The sequence below is a fragment of the Melopsittacus undulatus genome, chromosome 3 (genome assembly GCF_012275295.1).
Source record: "Melopsittacus undulatus isolate bMelUnd1 chromosome 3, bMelUnd1.mat.Z, whole genome shotgun sequence".
NCBI classification, from domain to species: Eukaryota; Metazoa; Chordata; class Aves; order Psittaciformes; family Psittaculidae; genus Melopsittacus; species Melopsittacus undulatus.
In genome coordinates, this window is record NC_047529.1 from 108,944,552 (window position 1) to 108,970,234 (window position 25,683).

The following is a 25,683-nucleotide window of genomic DNA, read 5'->3' on the forward strand; positions in this document are numbered from 1 at the left end:
TGTGCTGCTGGGTTGCTGGGCCTGATTCACCTGCCAGTGCAGTCCCCTGCAGTATCAAGAGTCTACATGGAAAAATAACACTGCTAGTGCAAGTGACAGCCACTGATCCGTGGCATTGCCCTGCCCGCAGGGTTCCTGCCTATTAAACTGCTCAAGTCAGCTGCTGTTAGAACAACATAAAAACATATTTAAGCCACACATTTTCCACATTCTGTCAAAATCCTGGCCCTAAAGTCCAAATGCTGGAGGAAGCCTGCTGTTGGCATAACGGGGGAAGCACAACTCCACGCCAGCAGCTGCTCTTTCCATGGCTCTATGGGCACGGCACCACAGGCAAGTCTCTCAACATGGCCACTGCTGCTGGACCCAGCACAGCATGGTGGGAGTTGTGGCCACTGCTTCATCCTTTCACACAGTTGATAACAAAGATCTATAATGTCACACTGGACCTGCCCCAAGAACATCCTTAAAAACAGGGGGTACAACAGTTTGCTCTTTTTTAATACAAGCTTAATTGGATTTCAGGGCCCACACTGGACTAGCGATACCAGACAGTGGTGGGCAATCATTCTACCTCCATTCTTGCACAAATCTGCAAGAGGGTTTCCCATAGAAAAATGTTGATGTTACAACACATGCGTGAGCAATTCTGACCTACAGCTCGAACCACAAGGCACATATTTCCAGATATGCCACCTTTTGGGAAAGGAAAGAAAAAAGCAGTTGAAACAGCCGCCATTGTAGCTAGCTAAGGTGCCTGCATTTCTAGTGTGCTGTGTATCTACAGCACTTGCAGCACCTCAGAAAGCCTGAGGCTACAGCATAACCCAAATTAAGCTGGATTATTTGCCACATTCACGTGAGCAAACACACATCCCATGGCAGTACTGGACTTGTAGACAGTGCTGCCAAAATGCGTTCCCTGGCCAGTGGTTTTCTTCTGGTAGGGCCCTGCACACTGTTCCACACATCTTTCATAAAGGCACAAACCAACTCTCTGTGTACCCTCTAATGAAACAAGTTTAATTGTCCAAGTTATTACTATTGAATCAATTCCATTAAACTCCCTGTACAGTTCTTAGAGTTGCATGAACCTGCAAGTAGAACAGCTGCCACTGCTCAGAATTTATTTCCTGGTCTTTACAGTATTTAAGCACCTCAGTCTTGTTCAGGGCCCAATTCCACCAGTCAAGCACCATGGAAATATTTAAACCCTCCACTCACCTCACCTACAAGTACCACTTAGATCTGCAGGCCTTCAAATCCCTGACGTCTCCACAGGCTGATTCCTTCTGAAACAACAGGGGCTGTCTGAGGTACTGCTCAGAGCCTGCGCTGCGGTGCCCACAAGACACAAGGCAGGACCTTCAGTCAAGGTGGACAAACAGCCGGGGTTTAGGAACATGAAATGCTTTTCCTGCAGCACTGAAGAACCAGGAGCTCTATGCCCCAGGGATGGGGAACCACAAACACTCTGCCACATGGCTCAGGAACCACACGCGCTTTGCCTCAGGCCTGAGGGAGCACGAGCACTTTGCCTCAAGACAGAAGGCGGGTAAAATGGCGGCCGGAAGCAGTACCTGAGGTAGTGGCGGATGTCCGCCTTCCTCCAGCTGCCCGTCTCCAGAACCAAAAACCACGAGGCAGCATCGACATTATTTACACACACACACACACACACACACACACACATACCTTATCTGATTGTATATTACTATTTATGTAGAACTAGGTAACCTTTCAGCTCCTTTCCAATCCAAACCATTCTGTGATAATTCTGTGATTCTATGATAATACTCCCACCGTTGCCTCCATTGAGACAGCTGGTAGGCTACCTATCAACTCTCTCTTAATCGTGGCATCTTTTTGTTTTGGCATGTTTGGTCTCCTTTCTTTTTCCCTGTCTTCAGACTTCCGAAGTTGCTCTTCATCCGCTAGGAATTTCTGTGGAGCTGGTGTGACACCCTCTGCCCATCTCTGGTATTGCTTCTCATCGCATTCCAAATGGATTCACTCCTAAAACCTAGAAATAAGGCCACCACCACATGAAAAACAGCAAACAAAAACCCCTAATGCAACCCTTAGAGGTACATTGGGAAGCGCTGGCAAGTGTGCCATGCCACCACTGCCTATATCCAAACAGTGCCAACAAGATACTCAGCCTGCTCTTTGGCCCTAACCCAGGGCTCCTACTTCAGCCTCTGGAATGGCTCATACAGGAAGGACCTTGCATGATCAAGGCACAGCTGCTCCTTCTGTTACTCCACACCCCAAAAGCTCAGCAGAACAGCACTTCAATCACACACCTCTTTCCTGATTTGCAGCCTGCCTGCACACAGGGACATCAGTACTGGTTAAAAACACATCACTTCAGCCTCATTTGGTGGCTAGTGAGGGTACATCAGTCTGTACTCACACAAGCATTTATTTTCACAGCATCTCAGAATTCAACAAAATGCCCAGCAAATGAACAAATTATTAGGACACTAATTTACTGTCAGTTAAAACCAACCAAAACTTGGAAGCCTCTGGCTGCTGCTCTTTTACCTGCAGCTTTCCAAAGACTGAATCATAGAATCAACTCTGATTCTATGAATACAATCAACTAGGTTGGAAAAGACCTTTAAGATCATGAAGCCCAACCATGTCTCTTCCAGCCTTGTCAATAACACAACCCCTTAATGCCTCCAGAAAACACTGCAACTCCGCTGCAGTCCCCAAGCAGTGAGCATACCAGAGGACAGGACCGAAACACAGAAGCTAAGAAATCAGCAACAATAGGTGCTTTGCAGAACATCACCTAACATTTTAGGTTGGCTTCCTCCACACTAGAAATCAGCTTTTCACAAAGAGCACTTCATCCTTAACCACCCCCCAAAGCTACTTAAGGTCTCTCTCAACAAACACCATGGGACAGGTATTTGGTAAAGGAGATGTATATTTATTCACTTTACAAAGAGGGTGGTATTTACTTGCAACAGCTCAATTTATAGACAAATACATTATTGTACATTATAGTGGTGAATGGCTCAAACCTTTACCTTGGTTTGCTCTTCAAAAATGCCTTTGCAGCACTTCAGCTTCCATTAGCTGAGCAAATAGCTATCCTTGTTCTGCCACTGAGAGGTGAAAATCCATAATAAAGGTATTGCTGTGTGCTACATATTCACAAGCATTCACCTTCTCAATTCCCAGTGTTACTCCCATTTCCTCACCCAGTTCAACAGTCTATCCTCCATTATAGTGCTGTATAATGCACTATTTTACATAAGTGCATTATTATATACATAATGCACTTATGTAAAATAAGTGCATTAAACTTATATACAGCCTCCCTTAAAAGAAAATGGAGCCAGTAATAGTTCTAATGTCCTTCTGAAGCACAAGAAAAGTCATTGATTTGTACGTATAAAAGTCTTGAGTTCAAATTTGTTAAAAAAAAAATCCCCAAAACAAAAACCCAAACCCATGCCATTTGAAGTCAAGCTGTCATTTAGATGTTGCCAAGGCATGGCTAAAGCAATGGAGGATGGGGAGGGGAGAAAACAATTCCAGGAGAGAATTAAATATTACAAAAATATCTTTTTCTATTTTTTATCTCCTGTTTTCCATTTAATTTTTTTACAAATGCAGCAGGATGCCCCCACTTGCCAAGCTAACTGAAGCATGGAAAGAAGGTACAGACCGGTTGTCTTTGATCCTCGAATAGCAAAACAAATTCAATATAAAGCTGAACCAAGTTTACCACACAAACAGTGGTGGCAGATTTATTTCACTTGAGATACAAATGCATGTCCACATGACAGGCATAATCTGACCATGAGGCGGAAGAAATGTTTCTATAAGTAAGCGCAGGGAAATAGGATGAGAGAGGGCTGGCATGGTTAAACATTCTGGATTCAGAAATGCACCATGCCCCCACAGGTGCCTCTGCACGTAGGCTGTGCACAAGTCTGCACTCCCAATATGCAAATATGGCATCTTTCCGCAAGATGATCCAGAATTAAGAGTTTGGTGGCCCACTTGTTTAAACTCTTAAAATTATCCTTTTGTGCTGTTACTCTTCTTCACTTTCATTTCCTGGTTCCAAATCAGAATCACCATTGATTTCCTTTTCAACAGTCATGTCTTGTTCACCAGATTGCTCCTCTTTTTCTTCATCTTCATCCCAGTTTTCCTGGGGAAAAAAATAAACAGGAGTGTTTGAAACTTTGACAGTCACACAATTTCTTCAGCTACAAGCAAACGAGAGAAGATCTGATCCAAGTCCACTTACATCAGACTCTTTATCTGCAATCATCTCATCATCTGAGCCTTCCTCCTCTGAGGATTCTGCAAAGAGAAAACATTCCTTCAGCCTGGACAACAGACTTTAAAATGTCATTTTTCGAACAAAGCCCAACCCCATGTCCTGCTAAGTCTCCAAACTGCGCTATTTCAATTCCAAAACCAATCCTATCTGAAGATTAGGCTGATCAACAAGAATCAGGAACAAGTCACTTCCATTATGAATATACTGTATGAAGTTGCAGTAGAAAAACAGGCCAAATTGGAAGTGCACACTTGCACACACACATCTACTGCAAACATAAAAGTATCTTGACTCTATCTACCTCAGCAGAAGGGCAGCTAACACTAGAAATGTGAGGTTGCCAGTTACATTAAGCAGCATACTAAACTTCCAATTAACCAATGCCTTAATGTGTGAAGCAGGAATGGGAGGAAATGGAAGGAAAACAAAGAAGGCATGGGGCAACCTACTCCAAGCTGCCCACATCATTAACCACTGATATTCCTGCCATGGACTCGTCACAGAAACTCTCCTGGCAGATTGTACACTAGTAGATAAGCACAGGATCGTGATGAACAGCCATCAAGTATCAGCTGCCATGTGAATTCAGGAGCTGAGCTACACCTGGTATCCAACACTTACCATCCTCATATACCAGCTTTGCAGTCTGATTCATCTCAGTGACATTCTGAACTGCTTCCGATGCTGCAACCTGAATGGAATTTGCAGATTAGCCTTAGAAGCAGTCACATATTCCAACCTTAAAAGTCAGCAGAACTCATATAACAATGTTTAAATGAAGTCTACATCAAGTTTAACACACATGAATTCATTTACAGTAGTAGCTGAACAGACAAATACAAAGGACAAATTAAAATGTTAGAGTTATCTGCTCTGAAGCAGCCCATACCTATTTATTCCCCCTTAAAACTCTATGGGCTACTAGACACACTTGGCAGGAAAAATGTGCAACACTTCCAGTGTGCACTGACTGACTAGACATTCAACTAAGTGTACTGCTTCAACTGTTACCAGTGTAGCTGTACAGCACCTGGATTAAGTTCCTGATGACCAGCTCCACTGGATGTAATCACAACAGGGAGGTTAAGCCTGAAAATAATACTTCTTCTGCACAACCCATGTTATTTAGCTGTATCTTACCTGGGTGACAAGAATGAACAGTCTTCCATGCAGGCGGGAAAGTTTTTGCAAAGTTTTTACTCTGCTCTCCATTAACTGGTATAGCATTCCCAGCTGAGGAATAAGGTCTGGCAACTTGGGAGAAGAGAAGGATAAAGAAAAATGAAGCTGTTAACACCACCACAAATATCTTACTTTTAAACTATCTTTGTACTTCTGGGGCAGGCAATCCTTGCTCACATTCTTCAAGACAGAAGGGAGAGCTTAGGATTCATAGAAACCACCTGCAGCCTGATCAATTAACATTTAGATATGTTTAGAAACATCGTCTACTTTCAAAACATGGCAATTCCATTCCTCTTCCTTTCCATGGTCACTGCTATAAGCAGGTGTCAGTGCACCATTTGGAAAGCTGTGTAAATGAGAACTGGATATACACCAGTGTATGGATGCAGCCTCAGCAAGGTGTGCAAGTTCTGACACATCACAAAATTGCATTAAATGGAAAGGACTAACAATGCTAAAATGTCTTTTCCTTAACTGAACAAGAGTGCTTTACCTATCCCTTGTAGGGCAAGGCTGGACCAGAAGCTCCATTACTTAATAAGCTGATAACTTGAGCACACCATTACCCCACAGCCATGCCCAAGATAGTCTCAAGATGTGCATTACAACAGCAAGGCAATTTAGTTCTAAAAGACTTAGTAACACAGGCCAAATCACTCTCCAACATTCATTTTTTCCCCCAACCTCACAGGTATGACACAACCTATCTTGGTTTGACTTTGGAATGACTATAACTACACCCTGAATGACCTAACCAGTGTGCAGCAATTTAGCAGAAGTGGCAGAAGTACACTGTACTCTGTACATTGATTTGGGCACTGCCATACATGGAGAGCTGGAGACGGATTCCCAGAGGAAGAACACAGATTTATTTAAGCATTTAAATCTAGTTTTAGTTACGTGCATTAGCATTAATGCAGAACACTTACTGTGGAAAGATAGGATGCATGTATAGTAAAAACAGATTTCAGCCATCGAACCATTAGGGAGGCACTGGAAAAGAAAAATAAATTATATCAAAGAGATACTGGCAGAAAAACACCAGATTCACCTTATACATGTTAAACAGCTCTATACAAAGTGCTCCTCTTTCATTATATAAAAAGATAAATTCAGGTAGAAATGTAACAGGTTGTCTGTCCAGATAAGATACCTATCTAAGTTATTTGTTTGGAAAAAGCCCAGACTTTTAAGTCAGGATTAAACTACACGTGTTTAGGAGTCTGTTTCTGACATGTTTTGTAGGAGGCTTCAATGAATAAAAGATCAAAGCATGGTACTTTTTTCTCCACCTACAAAGAGGGAATTTTTGTTGAAACCAACAATCAAACCAAACCAAACAATACGTTTAAGGACAGCTAGTCTCTGCAAAGCTACCCTTATAGCAATATAACAAGATGAGTGGAAGGAGGCTGGTTTTGTTATTAAACACACCACCAGGAGATTTCTAAATATATTTGAAAATTAAGCCAAACAAGCTATACATCAAATAGTTACTTTTTTAGATATTGATCAGGTTCACAGTGTTGATACTTAGGGCTTTCAGATACAATCTCAAGAGTTATATGCTTCTTTCAGATACCTTTTTCTCTTTTTAATGTCACTTCAGCTATGCTGACAAAGCAGTGCCTTAATACGAGTTCTTCTCTGCACCCACAATCAGCTGAGAATTTTTACCTCAAGATGCTGCAGTTTAGTTACAGTTACTATGGCCATCAGTCACATAGGTGGAGGGAAAGAGTATAATGCACACATTAGAAATGTTTTAGGTGAATTACACTGTAGCTGAGTTGTCTCTTACCTGTATGGGTTGCCTTGCAATCTTTTTGTTAGCTAGAAGAACAAGAACAGTCAATAGTAAATAACACATAGGGAGTTTAAAAAAAGAGAAACAGCACTACATTCATGTGACAGCCCCAATATTGTGGTAAAAATATCTACAGGCATTTATAGCCTGCTAACACTGACGATTGTCAAGCCCCAGAGTATTACATTGCTGGGTCTACCATCATATACACAGGCTGATGACTTGCAGAAGTTGAGCTTCATTATTACAATAAAAGCAGAACTCAAGAAGCAATATACCCAGTGAAACTTAAAGCTGGCAGGAATAAGTGAAGGAAAATCCCTTCGCTTATGTCTCTGCATATCTGCTCAGTAGAGCAGGTGCTACAAGGTAGACAAGTTGGGGAAACAAGTGAAGGTAGTATCCGGTAAAGGCTATTTCGCAGAACAAATCTCAAGCTCTGCAGAAGACAGTCGCATGAGGATTTGTCCATCCACTGAGACTAGAGTCGAACACTTAATATCACTGAATAAGCCGTTCACAAGCCAAATCCCTTTAAAAATTATTACTAAGTGATGTTGCAAAGCTTAAAAATAGTAAATGGCCACCTGAGCTGTCTTCAAAGGAGGAAAGAAATTGCCTTTCAATTTCCAAGTGCTATCTAAACTCACTAAAGTACATATTCTATTTCTCTTTCTCTCATATGAGTATCCAGCATATTGCTCATATAACTTGCTCTCTCTAGCACTGCTAGTTTCATGTTTCAAATTAGCATTCATTTTAGTAGTTTTAACAAAAAGATGCAATGCTAATTGCTTGCCACAGACTAAACAAGCTTTATCCTTACCTCTTCATTTTCTTTTTCTCGCATAATCATTTAATATAATATCACATGACCTAATGCTCTCCCTAGCTTTGACCTTTGTCCTTTGGTTAAGCTTCAGCCAGAAAAGATAAGAGCCTATTAGAGAGAAATTAAGAACAATTTCTGTCCTGTAAAACTACCAAACCGACTTAACTGCCAAAAATAGACAGACATATCCTGGATTTTCCCCAACTAGACTGCACACCAAACATGGCTGGTACAACATACAAGAAGCACACTCTCCTACCTCATGTAGTAGTGGAATGACAGCATGTATAGGCATTCTGGATACTGTGTTCTTTATTACGTTATCTTTTCTTGTGTTAAGCACTCTCTGTTAGAATGCAAAAACATGATCAGAGAATCACTCAATCTGAACATTGTGTATGAGCAATGAGCACAATCAAAAATTCCTGCCTTTAAATCTTTTTCTACTCCACTATCTTTGTACACTAAAGTGAGGATTATGAGTAAAAGATTTACTATGAAAAGAAGTCCATTTTTCAAGTCACCTACAATTAACAAAACACTTGATTAACCAAAACAATCTAGCATTGCCTCTAGCCCACCCCATGTTAGAAAAGCATCAGCGTTAGTGAAGCATCAGAACACATTAAAGTTTCCTTTACTGTTTTCTGAGCTTGATGTCTGTAAACAAATGCCTTTCACCAGTATCTGTGACAAGTAATTTCTATTTAGCACCAAATTCTTAAGATTTAATTTTCCTGCTCCTAAACTATTATTTTCTCCTAGTATGAGCGCAAATATAAGCTTCTCAAGTAAAACTGTTGTCATAAATGCATCTTCCAGACAATATCTACTTGGGAACTGTACACTCAGGAGACTAAGCATGCACTGACTCAGAATGTAAGGTAGATTATGGCAAAAAAAGTAATACCACTACCACCATTTAGAATATCACTGCCTTGAGCAGCAACTCAGCAAAAAGCAGCTGGGACAAACAATAGGTTCTTGATTATTCAGCCTCATCAACTTTCAGGAAGGCTACTCACAAGTCTCAGTGAACAGATTAAACAGCACACAATGATTTTGTAACACTTACATTTAGGATTTCTGCATCGTTGCTTTCCAAGCCCTGAACCAAAAGTACCGCGAAGCTATCTGTTTGTGGAAGGCCACCTGGAGTTTTGACTTTGCTCACATCAATATCCAATGCCTCTAAGCGCTCTTCAATGCTTTCCTGCAGACGACAAACACGGGCAGTGCTGTTTAAGTGCAGTTTCTCAGAAACTTAGCTGAAAGGTAAGTACCTAAACTACAGCATTCCTTCTGATGGAATTCAGGATTTCCAACAGGATTCTGTTGGAAAATAACATAAATTCTGTACTGGGAAAGAATAGCCTGAGAAGAAAAGAACTTTTGACTGAAAAGCAGTAAGATATCTTAGCCCACAGAGACAGACACAAGCCTAGGACAGGATTTTGCAGAAACATGGCAAAACTACAGGCAAGGCACCCAGGGCTTAAATGAGGGAAAGGTTTTGAGCAGAGGGAAGTTACTTTCATACAAAAAGGTATCACCAAGCTTGCTTCCATACCAAACAAAGCAAGTTCAGTTTCATCTGAAGAAGTTACAACAGTGATTTACTATTCTAGTTTCTCTATTACTGATGTGTTTAATAGAGGAAGCACTTTACCCCTGTCTCTCCCGGTTTCCTCTTGTTTTTCTTTTTCTCCTTTCCTGAGGCTGGAGTTTTGACAGCTGTACTATGTCCTGGAATTCCAGGCACTAGCACTTTGGTGTCCGAGTTCACAACAGGCGTTTTTACCTAGTAGACAGAGATAACCACATTTTACATCAATTGCTAGTATCTTGAGCTTGCTTCCAATTTAAAAATAGTGATTTTAATCCCAGTCTCTCACATACACAGTAAACCCAGCCTATTACAACCAATTTCCTTGATATACATATTAGTAAAATCCTACATTTTTAAGAGCAATTAATAATGTCAAACAAGTCAGGCAGCTTTCATAATTAACTAAAGCAACCGTCTCGTTGGAATCACCTGCAAATCATTCTTCTTACATCACTCAAACCACGTTTGTATCCAACAACAAATATTTGTATGCTTGCTAACAATAGATACCACATGTATTAATAGTCAGGCCCCTAAACCGCATGCAGATTAATCCAGCTTCTACTGGAAGGTAAGAACTGATCATGAACAGCAGCACAATGTAACAAGTACCTGTGGGAAGCATGCTGGATGCCCACTGAAGCAAAACAAATATAACCTACTACAGAGAGCAAAGCAACTTCTAGATGCTGCGTGTAGAAGTAAAAAATAGTAATAATAATAAATTGGTTTTGTAGCTCAAGAATTTTCCTGTAGAACAGCAATGGCATTGAATGCTACCCTCTTTGCTCACCACACTGACCGCTGACCTTCTCTCCACAAGGCATGCTCAGACAGCCAAGAGAAATGCGTCTTCACTGGAATTCAGCAAAAAGCGAAACCAAGATGGGTATCATCATTGCATGCCAGGGAGTTCCTACACTTCTCACTGTATTTCAGCTCTGCTACCCACCAGCTCCAGGACTGAGGAATCAGCACAAAGTCCCACTTGGCTGATGGAGCACCAGATCCGGTAGGTACCTTGAGGGTTAGAAAAGCAGCGCTGTCTGCTCACTTCATGGATACAGAAGGCGTTTCAAATCTTCAAGGCATGGAATTTGTACACTGATTAAGAAGTTCACAGCCTATCTCTAAACCCCCAGGGGATTCACAATGAGAGAAAAGTGGCAAGTGGCCTCAGTGGACACTGCTGCCTTTTAAGTGTCTATCTCACATTCCCATATGCCATACCCCTGTGAGTAGGAACACATGAAGGCCACCTCAAGAAAAAGCCAAAACAACATTGCCTTTAAGGCCTAGCTTCATTTTATTTAGGCTCTAAAACAAAGGCCATCCCAACCTCACCCCAAATCATCAGGGTCAAAGAGGGTGCACACACTGACAGCTTCTAGGGGAAGGACTGATCTCAGGCAGAAAAGAAACCATCAGCCAATATTGTCTATCAGGCAGACCTGCTAAGAACAGGACTTGCTATGAGCTATAGGAGGGTAACTGTGTGAGAGCATACTAGGACACACAGCAGCCATGAAGCACAGTTTACCCACACCTGCCTGAGTACTATAGACATCTGTATCTACCACTGCAGCTCTGAGCAGGTCCACCAAGAAATCCAACCTCATTTTAAAAGACAGCAATGAATTCTACCATTTCCAAAGTAAACAAGAGAAGCAACAAAATCACATTTCACACAAAGCTCACCTTTGTTAGGGCAACATCTGTTTTAAGTGACAACACTTTCTGGATGTCCCTTATCAAACATATATGGGATTCCATAGTGTTTAAAGACTAGAAGAACAAGAACAAAAGCAGTTAACATATTTGAGATACACTCCTGTGATTCATTACACTACTGAAAGAAAAAATTCTGGAGCTATAAAGTAGAAATAACCTCTTTCACCCTAGAACAGCAGCTGCTTTGCATATCTGTCTCTTGCTACCAGATCTCTATGCTCTCCAAAGAGCATCACACAGGTACACTGAAACAGTATTAAAACCAGTTTCAATGGTTTTGATTGAAACAGTTGAAATGGCAGGAAACAGCCAGCAATAATGCCAAGCTGTATTGTAACTGAAAGAATGGAAGAATATAAGTTACCTTTTAGAAGAGCTCAGGGGCAACAGTCATAGCTCCCAAAAAAGGGAGAAAGAGGAAGTTTTGCCTTGTTAACACAACTTATAAAATAAAAATAAACCCTTCCATTGAGAGCAGTACACAGTCCATATTACAAAATCCCAAACCTTTGCAATTACAAAACCCCAAACCTTTCCAGTCAGTTTTACATACCACTTTCTCTATGATGGGCTGTAAGGTGTTTCCATATACAAGCAGCAGAGACTGTTTGTCTGAGCAAAATGCAGCTGCCAGAATAGGGACTGGTTTTGGTGTGGAGTCCCCATCATTTCCAGGCGTTGCTATCTGGATCGTACAGTTTGATGTTAAGGGTTTTTTGCAATAACTAGAAGGAAAAACAAAAAAAGAAAAGAATTCCAAGTGAATTATTCTGAATTCACTTCAAGCTTAAACACTTCAATATCTCACACATTTATGCAAGCACCTTTTGTTAGCAGGTCCTTAGCAAATTCAGCTGGTTTACACCTTTTACAACTGGCTAAAATGAGGTACACAGACAAAATCTGGCTAAAGCAACACTTCCTACTGACGCCAGCACAGCCCCCGACAACTAAGCATCCCAAGACAAAGAACCAGCTGGAAGCTGATTTGTGAACAAATACAATGGCTCAAAGGCAGCAGCATGACAAGACTGAATTTTGCCTTACAGTAATCCCAGCTCTCTCCCTCAAAGACACTCTCAAGATGAATGCTAACTTACCCATTTAGGATATGCTCAAATAAATGCAACTGCCCATCTCGGCAAACAACTGCTAACTTCACAGGCTGAAAGAAAGCACAGGGAAATATTTTTATTGGATCAAAAGACAAACCTCCTGGACGTACAGGACAGCAAGAAATAGCTGCATGGCTACAGTTTGACTTTTTTCAGTAACTAAACACATTAAAGATGAAACTAAATCCATAAGGAAGATCAAAGACACTACCTCTGAGGCACATTCAGTACAACTGTCAGGAGACAAAAAAGTAATTCATAACTGTATTTTACTGTATCACTACTGATATAACCAAATTTGAACAGTCTGCACAGTAGCAGACATATGTCATGATAAGAGGCAAAGTTTCACAAATATGGCACTTAATATGTCTAGAGGCATGGGTCTACAGAGGTGCTGACATTGTAAATACGCTCAGAGGAAAGAAACAGAGATGAGTTCCCTGAACAATTAAATGACAGGTGTATGTTGCAGACAACTGTTAACTCCAATACCTGCAGTTAAGAAGGCACAACTGGGAACATCAGGAAAAACAGCATGAAACACTGTATTTAGAATAGGAATCTAAAGGCAGCAGGAGAAAAATGCTTTATATAATAACTGAAAAACTGTAAATGGGTTTCACACACTAATATTTTTCATAAGAAAACTGCCTTGAAAGACTTGTACTTGCTGAAATAGAGCTGGGGAACATATGCGGCTCCTTTAACTAATGAAAAGCTAGTCAATTCAAAATGCAGTCATGCTGCCAAAGCCACCTGAGGTCAGAAAAAAAACAGGCCCATACCAAAATTGGATTTTCGGAAAGATTTTTTCTGTCTTTTTTGCTGCCAAATTCTAATTACCATTCTGGAACCTTGGTCTAAATAGGAAACAACTGACATTTCTGCCATCACAAGTAAAATTTCTGGTGAAAACATCAAATTCACACTTAGTAGCTATCCGCTTTATAAATACACCTGCAGTAAATACCCTTACTCCCATTCGAATCTCATCTCTGCATAACAGAACCCAAATACTTACCAAACTTCTTTCTTTATACCCTTAAAAGGAAACTGACTTGACAACTGAGAATTGTTGAATGTGTTTGGTTACAAACTATTGCTCCTACCTCTTCTTTGACTTCTGATACAGTCAGGTCAATAAAAATTGGTTCGTCTGTTACTGTGAAAGACATCACGGCATTCTTTTCTTTCCTATCTGATCTGACCTGCCTGGAAGACAATGCAGTTCACATTATTTACCATGGCACAAACAGTACTCTCTGCACCTGAAAAGCAGCATAAAGCCTATAAATCACCATCAGCATTACTCATGCCATAATTTCAAATTTCAGCTTAGGAAAAGTGTTCTAAATTCCAAGTGCGAAGTAACTCCCAAGTGAAATTTAGCAAAAGAACTTAGTACTTACTGTAAGGTTTAAGCTAAGAATAAAGAAGCCTATCACACAGTACGTTCTTGGTATACACTAGCGATTCAAACAGCAATTGGAAGCATGCTCAGACACAGATAATTCACATCTTCATTAAACAATCAGAGTTTAAAGCACTATTTAAGAGATCATCACTGTGTTTTTCCAGAGTGCCCCTTTCCTGCTTAACTTTCTGTTTAATCACAGATTTAGGAACATCCTCAATACTGATCATAATCAAAAGGTGCAAAAAAGCTTACATACCATACACTCAGTAATCGGTCATGTATGGCTCCAGACAAGAAATAAAGCCCTGTAATTCCATCAAAGGGCTTATTTTCATTCATAGGTTTCACTGTGGTAAACGTTAATGATGACACTGACGTAGCATGGCCTGTGAAATGCTATGGGGGGGGGAAAGAAACTTCCAATGAGTGCCATAAGCAGCCATATGACAAAAATGAAAACATTAGTTTACACACAACATTAGGAAAGATTCAAGTGTTACTAAGTCAACAAGGACATTTCAGTGACTTTTTTACCAGCTTCCTTCCATTTCTGTATTTCAAGGACATTTTTTCTGACCCCCCCTCCCCCAGGTATTTTTCAGATTTTTAAAAGTTAAAGGAAGAATCAAAAGGAAATTTACTGGAACTAAGCCCACACAAGAGAAATCGCATCCATCTGTACTGCTCTTAGTGTTGAATGCACTCCCCCACTACCACCTTTTTACACTTCAACTTTTATAATGAAATTAGATTCCCAGTTTCATTCTCACTGTCAGATGAATGCACTGGTCTGCTGACACACTGAGGCTGTTCAACACAACTACCACTCCCCTCAAAAAGACTCTACACCTGGGTCGAAGCAATCCCAGGCACAGCTACAGGTTGGGCAAAAAGGAAATTCATGGTAGTCCTGCGGAGAAGGACTTGGGGGTGTTGGTCAATGAGAAAATGAACATGAGCCAGCTTCAGTGTGTGCTTACAGCCCAGAAAGCCAACTGTATTCTGGGCTGCATCAAGAGGAGCATGACCAGCAGGTCAAAGGAGGTGAACCTGCCCCTCTACTCTGCTCTCGTGGTATTGTGTGCAGTTCTGGTGTCCTCAACAGAAAAAGGACATGGTACTGTTAGAACAAATCCAGAGGAGGGCCACAAGGATGATCAGGGGACTGGAGCACTCCCATATGAAGACAGGCTGAGAAAGTTGGGGCTGTTCAGCCTGGAGAAGAGAAGGCTGCGTGGAGACCTCATAGCAGCCTTCCAGTATCTGAAGGGGGCCTACAGGGATGCTGGGGAGGGACTATTCATTAGGGACTGTAGTGATAGGACAAGGGGTAACGGGTTCAAACTTAAACAGGGGAAGTTTAGATTGGATATAAGGAAGAAATTCTTTACTGTTAGGGTGGTGAGGTACTGGAATAGGCTGCCCAGGGAGGTTGTGAATGCTCCATCCCTGGCAGTGTTCAAGACCAGGTTGGATGAAGCCTTGGGTGATATGGTTTAGTGTGAGGTGTCCCTGCCCATGGCAGGGGGTTTGGAACTAGATGATCTTGAGGTCCTTTCCAACCCTAACTATTCTATGATTCTATGGTTCTTCAATCTACTTTTGTAAACAGCAGTTTTGGCTATCACAGGATGCAGACACACATGATAATTGCCATGTGCCAGCCAGTCCAGAGTAACAGCACATGTGCATACACCTACCTGACAGCAAGTACCAGGAGATCAGAGACCAGCTGTGTCCTACCTGCTAGCAGGCAAGAGAACATGGCCGTGTTCACATAACAGTTAAAACACAGTAATTTGCTCATGTTGGATTCCTGCTCAGGAACATCAAGGGGTTTGCTCCTATGCCTGCCAACTATTTCAACAGCAAAACTGATAATGCCACCAAATATGAAATTTACCAAAGAAACCTTAAGGAGGAGCTCATGTTAAACATCATATAGCTCATGCACAAACCCACAACAGGAGTAACTAATACTGTGGTAAACTGAGTTCTCCTGCTAGAAGCGTATCAGAAAAGAACCCAGTGAAAGAGAACAGCATCCATCTTTCTGGTACAGGCTTTAGAAGGGCGCTGGAAGCATGCTCAGACACAGCCAAGGAATTTAATGTCCTCATTCAACACTCAGCAAGTTGAAACCACAATTGAAGGTATCATCACAGCAACAGCTTCCAGAAATCCCAAAAACACCAGTTGTTTCCTCAAACTTATTGATATTTCTAGATGTCCTATCAGGAAACACCAGATACATAATGGCATCAATCAAGAAGGGTATTGTTTTGCATCTAGTTCAAAGTTACTTACTCTGTAGACTTCTTTGGTCTCCAGGTCCCACAGTTTTATAGTTCTACCAGCTGACAGCAGCATTTTCCCATCTGGACTGATGCATAAAGAGGTAACACTGCTATTGTCACCTTTCCACTTGCTAGAATACGGATGGAGAGGTTTGTACAAAGGGAGAAAGATGGAGAAATAGAAAGAAACAACATTCATTAGCATCATCTCAAAATGCACAACAACCATGCTGGACAACTTCGGGCAAAAATTATTTTAAGGAATACTAATTTAACTGGTCAAAGATGAGGTCAAAGCTGTTCTGTTTCTGCTCCTCTCCTTCAAATTAGTTTACAGAAAAACACAGCAATTCAAAAATATGAAGTTACTCAATACTGAACAACTGTCAACTTACTTTGTATTTGCCTATTCTGTTCTGAATTCCTACTTCAAATTCTCTGTTACTTAAAACAGAGCAAGAGAAAGCAAAGCAGTATGACTGGAACCCACCCCGAGTACCTGTACACTAACATACAGGCCAGGGGATATCAACAGGATGAATTCTATGTCCTTGCACAGCTTCAGAGCTGGGATCATAGAAAAACAGTGGGATAGCCTTCACAACAAGAGAGATGCAATTAATGAACCTTTAGGAAGGCACTTCAGCAGGAACATGCCAGGAAGGTAAAAAGGAAAGAGGTTTCTCCACAGAAAAGGATAGCATGAGTGCATGGATTTTTCCCCTAAAATAGGTGAAGGTGAGCAGAAAACTACCACCTATTGCAGAAGGCTGGCTTGACCAAGTGGGTAGCTCCTAACCCAACTCAGAAACACAAAAAAGTATAGAGAGGGGGAAAACTGAGACAGGTTACACAGAGGACTGTACTGTCCAGACATGCAGGGACAGAATTAGCCAAAACTTAGCTGGTGTTCAAACCAGCAGGGAATACAAAGGCCAGGAAAAGGACATCAGCAGGAGTAAGACAGTGACTGAGGAAAATGCAGGCCTCCTGCTGAATAGTGTAGGGACACATTCAGTAGACAGAAAAGGCCAAAGCACTTAAGAGCAAATTCTCTCAGGCTTCCCATGAAACTAGAGCCAGAGGGAGCAAAGCAATCTGCATAGTAAAGGGAGATCAAATTAAGGATCACAGCAAGTCCAAGACCTGCAACTCCTCAAGAATGAACAGGATGCATCCAGAACTGCTAAGGCCATAGTTATTACAAGACCACAATATCCTTTTGAGGAGTCACACAGCTCAGGAGACATTTCTGATGACTTGAGAAGAGACAAAATATATCCACAGGAAGGAGAATCCAGGAAACAAGAGGGAAGCTTATAAATCCAACTGGAAGCCATTTCTAGGCACACAAATGTCAAAAAGTGACTAGGAGCATCCAGCATAGATTTATAAATGGCAAATTTTGCCTAGCCAAACTGACTGCCTTCCGAATGAGACAGACATCCAGTGAACAAGAGAGCCACGCATGCCATGTATCTTGGCTTTAGTAACACTTTTGACAATGTCTCACATAGTGTCCTTGCAGCCAAATTAGAGATATATAGACTGAATGAATGAACTCCAAGGAGGGATAAAATCTGGCTACACTGAGTTCAAACAGTTGTGATCACTGCTGTGATGTCCAGCTAGTGGCCAGTTTCTAGCATCACTCACTATGGACATCCCAATACTATTTAATATTGCCCAGGTCTTCATTAATGATCTCAAAACAGGACAAAATGCACACATAACAAGTTCACATTCAATAGCAAATTAGGGAGAGCAGCTGATATGCTGGAGGGCAGGGCTGCTACCCAGGGGCATCTCAGCAGTCTTGAGAAACAGGCTGTCAAAATCTCAAAGGAAAATGTACTGTCCTGCACATAGGATGTAAACATCCCCTTACAGGCTGGGAATGAATATCTAGAAAGTAGCTTTGTAGAAAAGAAGTTTGCAGTCCTCATGGCTGACTTGTGCATGAGTAAGGAAACCAATTTCTCACCTCTGTGCAACACTTTTGAAACTGCATTTGAGCATCATGTCCAGTTTGGGACAGTAGAAGAAAGTCACTGACACCCTGGAGTAAATCCAGTGGAGGGCTATGAAAGTGGTTTAGGGACCAGAGCATGAAATGCAAGAGGAAAAGGTGAGGCAAATGGATGTATTCAATCCTCAAAAGAGAAGGCTAGAGGGAGATTTTAAAGCCATCTTCTACTTTACATCAGGGTCCTAATAAAACCCAAGGATGCATCTCTCTTCATGAGAAATCAGAGGCTACTGATGATGGGCTGTCTGAAGTGCCCACACCAACTTTAACAAACCCATAGAGCTGCAGTAAGAATAACACACCACTGGGAAATGTCACAGAAAAGAAATAAGAGAAGGATCAAGGTGCCATCACACACTAAGCTCTTACTGAAGTAAGATAACCAGGATTTTATTAGAAATCTTTGCTGCTTCTTAAACGCCTTCACCAGACATCTTGTTACTTTGCACTATCTTTATTTTGCTCAACACTACTTTAAATAGTAGCAGCCTGCTCAGACAGCCAAGTGGAACTGTCCCCACTGCACGTCAGTAGTGAGCGAAACCAAGTGGGTTATCATCACAGCAAGGCCCTTTGAGCAAAGCTAGGTGCATGTAACTGATTTAATTAGAATTTGGTGTTCCAGTATCTGCTCCCCCACATCTCCAAGGATATTTCCTAGAATGTAGGTATTTCAGCATCACAAGAGTGACTGGAAGCCCATGTCCCACTAACAGTATGGAGGGACCCGAATCTCTCAGCACACTTACTCCTTTAATCTAGTCTTTCCAATACACAGATGAAGAAACCCTGCTAGAATTATTTTTTTTATCCCTTAATAAAACTACTTCCAATCTCAGAACAGCAATAGCCAACAGTCAATTCTGTACAGTGGACATGAAGACTGGATAGCACATTGCAGGATTTCCAACAGGCCCTCACTAAGACCTGCCAGTGAGGAAATACACAAAAGCAAGCGTGAACAGATCTGACTGAAAACCAGCACCACTTACCACTTTACTTTGCAGGTCTGTGTGTTCCATTCCACAATGTGTTTGTCCTCTGAACAGCTATACAAGCAGCAGGTGTCTTGATGCCATCTCACACAGTTTACTCTACTGTCATGACCACCATCCTACAAAAGGTAACAGAAGGTCAACTCACTAATAAATGAAGAAGTCTTGAATATTGAGTCTTCCCCACACTAACAATGTGAACAAGCTGCTGAGAGCTAAATTCAGACCACTGGCAACTTAAGAGACTAATATACATGTACCGTTGTACAGGTTAAAGATATTTCGTGTTTTGATACATACACATAAGTATTTGAATAAGTTACACATAACTATTTGAATTCATTCTTGTTCTAGCACTTCAGAATGAACACAAAAATCGTCCTACCCACTATTTTTATATACTGTTACAATTGAAACCTGAACAGTTATCTAAGTGTGTGCTTGCTTAAGTACATTCAGAGATGAACAGCCTTCCTTTTGTACTCAGCATTCAAGAGCAAGCTATTGTAAGATCATACTGTAAGAAAGATACGTAGAAGACCCTACAAAGCCATATCATTCATCTCTCAACAACCAGCTCAAATACACCTTTTAATCACTTATGAAAATATTTCCTAAAGTTTATGAAAGTATTTCCTAAAGTTTATAAAATTTCACTCTTCGAATTGGCACCAGCCAGCTCAGACTGCTCCCTAAAGTGTCACTGCAAATCAGCCTTGAGCAAGACAAAATACATCACAGCAAAACAATCTGTTCAATAAGGGCAGCTAAAAGTGACAGCTCTTATGCTAGCAGGAATATAGTTCAACCTATCTGTAAAAAATGAAGTACTCATCTGATACGCTGCTCCTATAAAAGAGCAGACAGTGTTTTCACCTGAAACTCTTTATTTCCTCATAGTTCTCAACCATAAATACAGCTTTTCCATCAGACAGTTGATACTCATTAGCTAGTGTCACCTGCATGTATCATAATTTTAAGAAGTCATTGCTTTCCTAAATTCACATACATTCTACATACAACTAACATCTTAGAAGCAAAAGTATGTGGAAGTACCTCAAAGTATTGCAGAGTCATTCATATACATTTATTCTGCTTAGTACAGAACCCAAGACTAAAACCAAAGTGCTCAGAAGTAACAGGAAAGTTCTCAATGAGAAAGGAATAATGAAAACGAGAGCATCTCAGTCCATCAACACGGCAACTTCCCAAGAGTCAGTGGGTACTTCAGTCCTGCCCTCCCCTCCCACAGTACTGTGCAGGAACTGGGAGCATGACACTTCCACAGTGCACTTAACTCTCCAGTTAGGCATTGCATCATTGCCGCTAATTTGAATGACACATTACAAATCCGTGCACTATGTTACAATGTTAAGGTATCACATTAACTTCAAACCTAAGATTCCTCAATGCATACATACTGCCACCAAAGAAAAGCATCACTTAAAGGTTCCCAAGCAGTTGAATTAGTGTACCTCTATCCATATACACAGCTAATAAGAAAAAGACACATATAATTAGGTTAGTTTATTCTGTTTTTGAGCAGCAGAAAGAACAGCATAAACTGACAGAAACCATCAGTATTTAGTAGCATGTGATGAAAAGTGTATTACTTACTAGCTTGCTCTGTAGTTCTCCTTTTATTGTGCTGTACAACAAAATGCTACCAACTGCTGTACCAACAGCCAGGATATCTAACTGCCTGTCCACTTCTGCGACTTCAGACTTCCGTTTTTTCCTCTGCGGACCATCCTGGAAAATCAAGAAATAAAAACAAAAGATGAAATAAATTAGTCTGACCAGCTAATCTCAGTTAAAGCAGAAGGGAAAAATCTTCTGTAAGTGTGAAACCCAGTCAGCCAGCACAAACTCTGCCAAGACACAAAATGAAGACACTGAAGTGCACACCAACCTAGAGACTCAACTGGTACCTCCATGAGCAAAGTACCCAAGTGCTGTGAGTCACCTAGAAACATTTGGTGGAGGCCATTTTGCTAGCCTAGTGACTACATACATGAAGGGAAAAAACAGTTAAGTTTTTTATAAACTTCATATCCCAAAGGCAGAGGTAAAGATTAACATAAACTCAATACTTTACCCAGAAAATGGAAAAGAGTTGATCAAGAATTATGAGTTTTTTCCCCAAAGCTATTCAGAAAACTCTTGCAAATATGAAGTATTCATAATGCCTCTCAAAAAGAAAGCGCTATCCTGCTCTGCAGAGGACAGGAAGGCATGCTCTCCAAATTTAAAAACAAATATATATACACAAGCTAACACTTCCTCTAAGCAACAGATATATTTGCACTGATGAGCAGCCAGAAGAAGCCAAAGGAGTCTGATAAAATGTGAGCAATCAGCTCTGTGCAAGCTCCATGTGGTGCAGCTAATCTGTCATACAGCAAACATCACACAGCGAATAATTTTTAGTCAGGTCCAGAGATTTAGGAGTTTTCACCACAACTAAGATTTGAAAGTTAAACAGAGGAGGGTATATACTTTGGTTCTTTGAAGGGGGACTTCCTTCTCCTCTGCATTTAACACATTTTCTGCAAGGAAAAGTGCTTTAGTTTAGGCCAGTAAATACCAAAATGCTACATAGATACTTTTACCTCAAAAGCAAGCTCTTGAGAAAAGAGATTACATTGGGGGTTTTGCAAGCATTTGTTTAGTCTTCATCTTTCCTGGGAAAGAAAAGTGTTTATGAAAATATTACAAAAACATAGATGCTGAGAAACCATCAGTCACAATGCACAACCAAGTAAAGCAACTAGGTTTTAAGACAATATATGAGAAAAGGCTCAACTGGCTAAATTTTTGGCAGCAATGCCAACTAAGCCACATTGAAACTGCTGTCTGACATGCAAATACAAGGGCCACACAGCCAGTGGAGATGTAAGTACAGAGTACAGTTTCTATGATTTCTGGTAGCTCTCCATCTCTTCATACAGTTTTACTGACTATCCCACAAACCCCCACTGCAAAGCAAAGCCATAGTTAAGAACAGGTTTTATTCTTTTTTCTTACATAAATCTTTTAACTAAAACTTGTTCACCCTCCATTTCAGTTTGTTATGGCCAACTTCCCTTGGAACAACCTGAAGGTACAACAAACTTCCCACTCAAGTCCAGTGTTGCACCCTGTATTCATGGGTAGGGCAGGGGAGCTGAACTATACCAAGTACCAGCTTCCTTTTAATTACTTTTGTTCAGATTGATTTGAACTCAAGCTTATTTAGAAGTTCTTCAACTTTGCCTGAAAAACAGTTTTAACTAGTAGAGATGACTATGAGAAGCTGCTTGCAAAAGGATTGTGCATTCATTCGTCCATAATGTTCTTGAGTAGGTCAGCCACTGAGACTTTAAAAAACCCCAGAAATCCAATCTCTGCTGCCACACGTGAAGGAAAGCACTTAACACACTGAAACGGGCGGGAAGCCTAAAGAGTCTTAAGAGCTCTAGATGACAGAGCAGTTGCAGCTTATCAGGAAGAAAGTGGAAGAAGGTATTTTGAAAGTCTGGTGGTCCACATACTCTTGCACAAGGCAACACTTCACAGAGCAGGAGGAGGTGAACACTGCAGGCAGGAAGTACCGACACTACAAAAGCACGTGCGCAGGGAACATCCCGATAAGCCACTACTGCATCCAGGGCCAGCAGTTCAAACCTTAATGCCTAACATTCTCATGTAACACATGGCCTTCATTAACATGGTAGCAACCCAAAACATACTTAGTTTAGGTGTAATTTGGCCAAACACCATTTACAGGTATCTAGTGGCATAGTTTTACTCCCGAAGACCAGATGCTAGTACTGCCCAGAGATGCCAGCTCTCCAGGAATTAAAAAAAGGAAAGCCAAGACTAATGTCAGAAAACCCACATTCAATAAAATGTATCTGCAGAACCATCACAGCTTTAGTTATGCAGTTGAGTCTAAAAACAAACCAATGAATTATAAAAGTTTATGCCATAATTATCCCAAGAACTCGTAAGTTTCCAGATGCATTTGAAAAGATACCAACTTTCAGGGGAGAACATACAAACTGCTGGAATAATTGAAGAGCACTGAAAGGTAGCCAAATGCTGTCTGATAAAGTCCACTTTCCATACAACCCTAAATCAGGTTAAACTGGAGCATCTGTGAGTTTTAGGGGTGGGTCTCTAGGAAAGGGTTAGCTTTTAAAAGTCATTCAGAATGCTCCCATGCTTGACTCAGAGCACCACAGCAGTGCACTATGTGAGCTTTCAGTTTCATTTCACACAGGATGGATTAACCCTCAGTTACAGGTATTTAACACTGAAGAAGCACCTACACAGCCCTGCAGTTAATGCACAGATCTTTTTTTATTCAAAGTTACAGGATGAATGAACAGGTTAAGGCCAATGTAAAACTGACCTTTTCTGCAGCATTCTTCAAATGTTCTGGGAGTTTTCAGAGTTCAGCGACTAAGATGCTCAACTGAGAAAAAAGAGATGATATAGATTTCCTCTGGACTGGCAGTCTGTGCTGAGTGTTCTGAAATATCTCTTATAGCATTTCAAATATACTAAACTGTTAATATACCAAAAACATCTTTAAAAGCCCTCTCTACATCTTATGACAAAGAGGCGGTGGATTTCACACTTTATCCAAAGGATATAGTTTCCTGAGAAAAAAACATATCTCCTAACTAAAGCAAATAGGATTACTTCAACACAAAGAGGGTGAAAAGGTACCTTACTATATACACTATAGATATTTTCAGGTTGAGTGTGCACCTGAGGTGAAGTTAAAAAGGTGGAGAACATCCAAGCCCTCCGACTTGTGCTCTGAATAAAGCCACCAACCTTCTCACAGGACTCCTGAGCATGGGGATCCATCACGGGCAGCATAGCAGCTTGAATGCAGATGCTTCCAAGGGTAAGGAAGTGTGGAGACACTGCCTTTAATGGAATGTGAACTGTAAGCTAGGCAGATATGCACAGCAGCTGACCTGCTCTGCAGCATCCTTTTTGAATAAGGTGAGATATGCCATGAAGTAACATACCTTGCTCCTTCAAGGAGGGCTTCTTCCATGCAGGTTATACAGAAGATAAAGGAGTTTACAGTCACAGCTTCTGCTGACAGACACACTCCTCTTTTTTTCTTTAAATAATAATACTAAAACCTCCAGTGCTGCCTCCCCCACCACGTGAAACCTGCCTTGTGAGGACTGATGCTGCAAGGCTCCTCTGAGGGGAGCACAGCCCCCAGGCACCCCACACACACGCCAGGGGACATCAGGCCTAAACATGCCCAGCACCTTCGGCAGGGGGCCCTGACTGAACCTTGAGGAACCCCACACTTCCCCTAGGACCCTAACCCCATACTCGACCCTGATGAGGCGACACGTACAGCACTGTCTCCAGTTCTGGGTTCCTCAGTACAAGAACAGACAAGGAGCTACTGGAGAGGGTCCAGCAGAGGCCACAAGAGGTCTGGAGCATCTCTCTTATTTAAGAGAGATTGTGGAAACTGGACCTGTTTAATGTGGAGAAGACTGAGGGGATCTCATTAATATATGCAAGTATCTCAAAGGTGGGTGCCAGGAGGATGGTGCCGGACTCTTTTCAGTGGTGCCCAGCGACAGGACGAGGCGCAATGGCCATAAACTAAAATACATGAGGAAGAATTTTATGCTGAGGGTGGCGGAGCAGTGGAACAGGCTGCCCAGAGGAGTCGTAAAGTCTCCCTCTCTGGAGACATTCAAAACCCTCCTGTGTAACCTGCTCCGAGTGGCCCTACCGTAGCAGGAGAAGTTGGACTGGATGATCTCCAGCGGTCCCTTCCAACCCTGACCATTCAGTGTTCCCGGCACCGATCCACCGCATCTCCGCTTCCCGGCCACGCCGACCCCCGCCACATGGCGCCGGGAGGGCGGGGTGAAGCCGAGCGGGCCGCGGTCACGCGTCAGAGCTACTCATGGCTCCGCCGTTCTCTTCCCTTTACCTCAGTATCCCACCGCGTTCACTTCCTTCCCTCACACACTCACCTGTACCTTATTGGGGGGCTGCCGTCCCCCCGGCGGGGCCCACGCCAAGCAAGTACAGGCAGCACTGAGGTGAGCGGAGGGCACGTACTCATGCTGCAAGCGACTGTTCGCCGTCTCCCACACCCGCAGGCGCCCATCCGAACTGGAGATGGCGAAGAAGCGGCAATCACGGGGGGAGAAGGAGCAAACGGCCCCCACCGGCGCGGCTACCGCCGCCATGGCGCTGCTTGCCCGGCCCTCCGCGTGCTCGATCGGCGCGCCTGCGCCGCGCACACCGACGTGTGTGTGTGGCGTCATCGGGGTGCGCGGCGCAGGCGCGAAGGGCAATCGCTGCGCGTCT

General features: G+C 41.9%; 1 protein-coding gene and 3 non-coding genes across 5 annotated transcripts; all 4 read right to left on the reverse strand.

Annotated features, from left to right (window-relative positions):
* Positions 1 to 3,422: 3,422 nt before the first annotated feature.
* Positions 3,423 to 25,594, reverse strand: WDR43 (WD repeat domain 43). 2 transcript variants are annotated; one of them, XM_034060890.1, is made up of 18 exons: positions 25,344 to 25,594; positions 20,950 to 21,084; positions 19,330 to 19,451; positions 16,319 to 16,439; positions 14,268 to 14,407; positions 13,704 to 13,806; positions 12,577 to 12,641; positions 12,030 to 12,201; positions 11,444 to 11,530; positions 9,806 to 9,937; positions 9,212 to 9,349; positions 8,396 to 8,482; positions 7,299 to 7,330; positions 6,427 to 6,490; positions 5,453 to 5,566; positions 4,934 to 5,003; positions 4,277 to 4,332; positions 3,423 to 4,177 (listed from the first exon to the last, which is right to left on the reverse strand). In XM_034060890.1, exons 1-18 carry the CDS (start codon positions 25,560 to 25,562, stop codon positions 4,058 to 4,060), a joined length of 1,977 nt encoding a protein of 658 aa, XP_033916781.1. In that variant the 5' UTR covers positions 25,563 to 25,594; the 3' UTR covers positions 3,423 to 4,057. The 2 variants fall into 2 exon arrangements, with proteins under 2 accessions (XP_033916781.1, XP_033916782.1); XM_034060891.1 differs by having other exon boundaries at positions 3,737 to 4,177; positions 25,350 to 25,594.
* Positions 10,571 to 10,649, reverse strand: LOC115946980 (small nucleolar RNA SNORD53/SNORD92). The gene has a single exon (XR_004080968.1). It is a non-coding gene; the product is annotated as a small nucleolar RNA SNORD53/SNORD92 (small nucleolar RNA).
* Positions 16,096 to 16,179, reverse strand: LOC115946983 (small nucleolar RNA SNORD53/SNORD92). Its single transcript, XR_004080970.2, has one exon. It is a non-coding gene; the product is annotated as a small nucleolar RNA SNORD53/SNORD92 (small nucleolar RNA).
* LOC115946982 (small nucleolar RNA SNORD53/SNORD92) lies at positions 18,827 to 18,904 on the reverse strand. Its single transcript, XR_004080969.2, has one exon. It is a non-coding gene; the product is annotated as a small nucleolar RNA SNORD53/SNORD92 (small nucleolar RNA).
* Positions 25,595 to 25,683: the final 89 nt, after the last annotated feature.

Coding starts and splice junctions, on each gene's coding strand:
- WDR43 (XM_034060890.1), bottom strand. CDS start 25,562: ATGGCGGCGGTAGCCGCGCCGGTGGGGGCCGTTTGCTCCTTCTCCCCC. Junction 19,452..20,949: donor GAGAACTACAGAGCAAGCTA/GTAAGTAATACA, acceptor TACCTTTTGTAG/GATGGTGGTCATGACAGTAG. Junction 5,004..5,452: donor TGTTCATTCTTGTCACCCAG/GTAAGATACAGC, acceptor AATTCCATTCAG/GTTGCAGCATCGGAAGCAGT.